Source organism: Anoplophora glabripennis, unplaced genomic scaffold (genome assembly GCF_000390285.2).
Source record: "Anoplophora glabripennis isolate ALB-LARVAE unplaced genomic scaffold, Agla_2.0 scaffold172, whole genome shotgun sequence".
In the NCBI taxonomy this organism is placed as follows: domain Eukaryota; kingdom Metazoa; phylum Arthropoda; class Insecta; order Coleoptera; family Cerambycidae; genus Anoplophora; species Anoplophora glabripennis.
The window spans coordinates 551,818-555,521 of NW_019416503.1; the positions used below are offsets into that span (position 1 = coordinate 551,818).

At 30.5% G+C, this 3,704-nt stretch overlaps 1 protein-coding gene across 1 annotated transcript; it reads left to right on the forward strand.

Annotated features, from left to right (window-relative positions):
- The first annotated feature begins 471 nt into the window (after window positions 1-471).
- Window positions 472-3,049, forward strand: LOC108905270 (ubiquitin carboxyl-terminal hydrolase nonstop). The gene is made up of 7 exons (XM_018708072.1): window positions 472-749; window positions 806-1,050; window positions 1,106-1,367; window positions 1,506-1,768; window positions 1,843-2,095; window positions 2,607-2,863; window positions 2,919-3,049. Exons 1-7 carry the CDS (start codon window positions 636-638, stop codon window positions 2,959-2,961), a joined length of 1,437 nt encoding a protein of 478 aa, XP_018563588.1. The 5' UTR covers window positions 472-635; the 3' UTR covers window positions 2,962-3,049.
- The last annotated feature ends 655 nt before the right edge of the window (window positions 3,050-3,704 follow it).

Below are 3,704 nucleotides of genomic sequence, written 5' to 3' on the forward strand. Positions count from 1 at the left end.
GTCAAGGGAGCCAAGTACCGCCTTACGTCTTTGAATATATTCATAAGTGAAAGTGAGAGATCCAAGGATAGTATGTCCGCATTAGATCGATTAGCTGTCATTCCTCAAAAATAATTAACAGCTGATTGTCAGAAGACCAATACAAAAACAAAATTGATTCTAGGAAAGTAATCAAAATAAAATTATTAATTATAGATCGTGAATAAAAGTCCATCTATTTTTCGGTGTCTAAAGTATTCCAATACTATTTTTCACTTATATTAAAAGTAGTTTAAATGTCCGGGGTCTCCCTGAAAAATATTATGTTGGCAATAAATTGACAACTTGGCGATTGGTAGTCTAGTGGTGTTGCCAGAAGATAATGAAATTCTCATATTTTACTAAAAATAAATTTAATATTTTACTTTAGCGACACTAACAGTAGTGGTAATAAAAATGTATGGTGTGTGTATGTATGATGTGGTAATAAAATTAACTATATTATGGTAATTTATTTGACAATTTAGGTAACTGTTATGCGAAGTTTTAATATTTTCAAAAATACTTAAATCTAGAATATACAATCGGCAACATCGAAACGTCTAATGCAGAAATATTAATTTTAACAAAAATATCTCTAATATTTCTTTAAAAAAATGAGTGCAAAAGGTTGTCATCATTTGCAAGCTTTTAAAAAAAATCATAAAAATTTAGAATCTTTAAAATGGATACATGCTGTTTTTGTAGTAGGAAATACATTAAAAACAAAGGTATGTACATATACCTATAACAAATTTTCCTTGATTGATAAACATTGTTTTTCCAGATTTGTAACTCATATTGCCGTACATGTAAAAAGAGAGGACCATTTCTGCATGCTTGTCTAGAATGTGTATTTTTGGGATGTCACAAACACATTAGAGAACATATGAAAAACCAAAAACATGTTATTTCCATGGACCTTAATTATGGACAGATTCATTGCAATTTATGTTATGACTATGTTTATGATGCTGAAATAGATGAAATTACTATGGAAAGCAAAATGCAATCTGGAAAGTTTAAGAAACGGTAAGGGGAAAGTTTAATAATAAATATGCTCTCTATGTTTTTAACATTGTTTAAGATTATTTGAATGGACTTCCTGGGATGCCACAGAAGAGGAACGAGACTTATTGACACATAGAACAAAAAAAATATGCATCACTCCCGAATCAACAATAGGATTAAGAGGTTTATTAAATTTAGGAGCCACCTGCTTTATGAATTGTATAGTTCAAGCTTTAATGCATACTCCTCTGTTAAGGGATTACTTCTTAACTGAAAAACATATTTGTAATGGAGTCCCAGGCACATGCCTAGTGTGTGAAGTTTCTAAATTATTTCAAGTAGGTACATTTTTATAATTTATTTTTATGTTAGTCATGTGAGAGTAGTCCTAACATTTCAACTACTAAGTTCTTTTTTCTATATATCTCCAAGTAATGAATATGTATATAAGCTGTTTATATTAATCACTTTTCCAGGAATTTTATAATGGAGACAGGGTACCTTTAGCCTTGCACGAGTTATTACACTTGATATGGACTCATGCGAGGCATTTAGCAGGATACGAACAACAAGATGCCCATGAATTTTTTATAGCAATGCTTGATGTGTTACACAGGCATTGTTCAGATACCATGCCAAAAAATTCCATTATCCCAGAAAAGAAGGATAAATGTCCTTGTATTATTGACCAGATATTTACAGGGTCTCTTCAGAGTGATGTAGTGTGCCAAAAATGCAAGTAAGCTTGTTTGTGAAAATTAACCAAGTTGTAATTCCTTCTGTATTCATGTTAGATGTATGTAATTATTGCAGAGGCGTTTCAACAACTTTCGATCCAATTCTGGATTTTTCGTTAGACTTAGGGCCTGTTCCTTTATGCGGAAGACAACCTTCTTCTCTAAATGATTGTCTCGAGAGATTTACTAGGGCAGAACACTTAGATTCTAACGAAAAAATTTTGTGTTCTAATTGTGGATCCCATCAGGAATCTACCAAGCAAATAACCATGAAAACATTGCCAGTTGTTGTTAGTTTCCACTTAAAAAGGTTTCAACATTCAAAAAAAGTAAGTACCTACTTTTCTGTTTTAAAAACTTTGTATGGGAGGGCCAATTTGTTACTTTGAGGGTTCTTGTATTTCCTGAGCTGACAAACAAAAAGTAGTTCAGTAGCTCGATTTTTGAGAAAAAATTAATGACAAAAACCATATCTCAAATTTTTTGGATGATTTTTGTGTTGTTAATCTTTTTTAATTCTGAAATTTTTAATTTTTTTGTTATTCAAATATTTCGAAAATTAATCATGCTAGCCTTGATTTTTTAGGGGCATAATATTGGTCCCCTAAGTACGCAACTTTGCCCCCATTTAAGCTAGTTCTTATCGTTTCCAAGATCCCTATAGTGAGAAGCAAATTTGTATGAGTTTGTAGGTATATTTTTTTATTTTTTGAATATGGTCAAATTTCGTTTCCAGTCATAATATCATAATTATATAAACAAAAAGTTGTCATAATTGTATAAAAATGATTACTTTTAGTGTGCACACTTAAAAAAAAGAAATTAGTTACTTGTTTTTAGATGGAGAAAAAAATATCAACGGTAATATCGTTTCCGGAAATGCTAGATATGACACCTTTTATGAGTCGAAGCAAAAATGAATCTCCTATTCCATCAGACAATAGGTACTCTTTATTTGCCGTCATTAACCACATAGGGAATTCTATTAACGTAGGACATTATACAGCGTTTGTACGACAGCAACATAATTCTTGGTATAAATGTGACGATCATGTAATAACTAGGGCAAACCTTAAAGAAGTTCTAGATTCTGAAGGGTAAGGAGGTAGAGAATTATATTGTAAAGATCAGTTACATTTTTTCACTTTTTAGGTATCTTTTATTTTATCACAAACACGTTCTTGGATACGAGTGATTATTATTTGAAGTCACCTGATTTATGTACAATTTTTTCCTTATTTTATATCATTATGACATTTTTAATATATAGAAGTTTTATGAAAGTTGTTTGTTTTGTTTCCTCCCCAAAGAATATTACACACCAAAAGTACCTTCATCTCCAAAATTATGGAGTTTTAACATGGCATATTTATAAGTAAACTAAGAAATCTATCCGATGTTTAAGTACTAAAGATTTCCCTAAAGTATAAACAAAGTAAAACATGTAAACATGAAAACAGATTGTAGACCAGGCGGTATCTGTTTTGGTTTGGGTGAATCGTATATCCACGGAGATTTTTGGCTCTTTGGCTTTCAAATATCACTAGAAATGAAAATTTTTCTATGCGCATACAAAAAAACGTGGGCTTAACTTTTGACGGCACAATATGTTAAAAAAATTGGAAAAATGTCATATTTTTCATCCTATTTAATTATGTATCTTTAAGAGTTGATTTTAGGCGAAAATGGAAAAGGAAAAAAATGTTTGTAATTAAATTTTTTACAATACATGACTGGTTACAAATCGAATGAATCATGATTATTATGGTAAAAATCGAAAAAATCACAAAAATGGGGTTAAAAAACAATACTTTTTAGGGAATTTTTTTGGTGTATTTAAATTGGGTGTACTACCTTTATACTTGGCTCAAGAAAACTTCATGTTATGTAGAATCATCACACCAAATTTCATCAAAATCGGTTCGATAGATTTTGCAT

Excerpts from the sequence above, each read along its gene's own strand:
- LOC108905270 (XM_018708072.1), top strand. The coding sequence starts at position 636 with ATGAGTGCAAAAGGTTGTCATCATTTGCAAGCTTTTAAAAAAAATCAT. Across the intron at positions 750-805 it reads GAAATACATTAAAAACAAAG|ATTTGTAACTCATATTGCCG; the intron begins GTATGTACATAT and ends TTGTTTTTCCAG. Across the intron at positions 1,051-1,105 it reads TCTGGAAAGTTTAAGAAACG|ATTATTTGAATGGACTTCCT; the intron begins GTAAGGGGAAAG and ends ACATTGTTTAAG.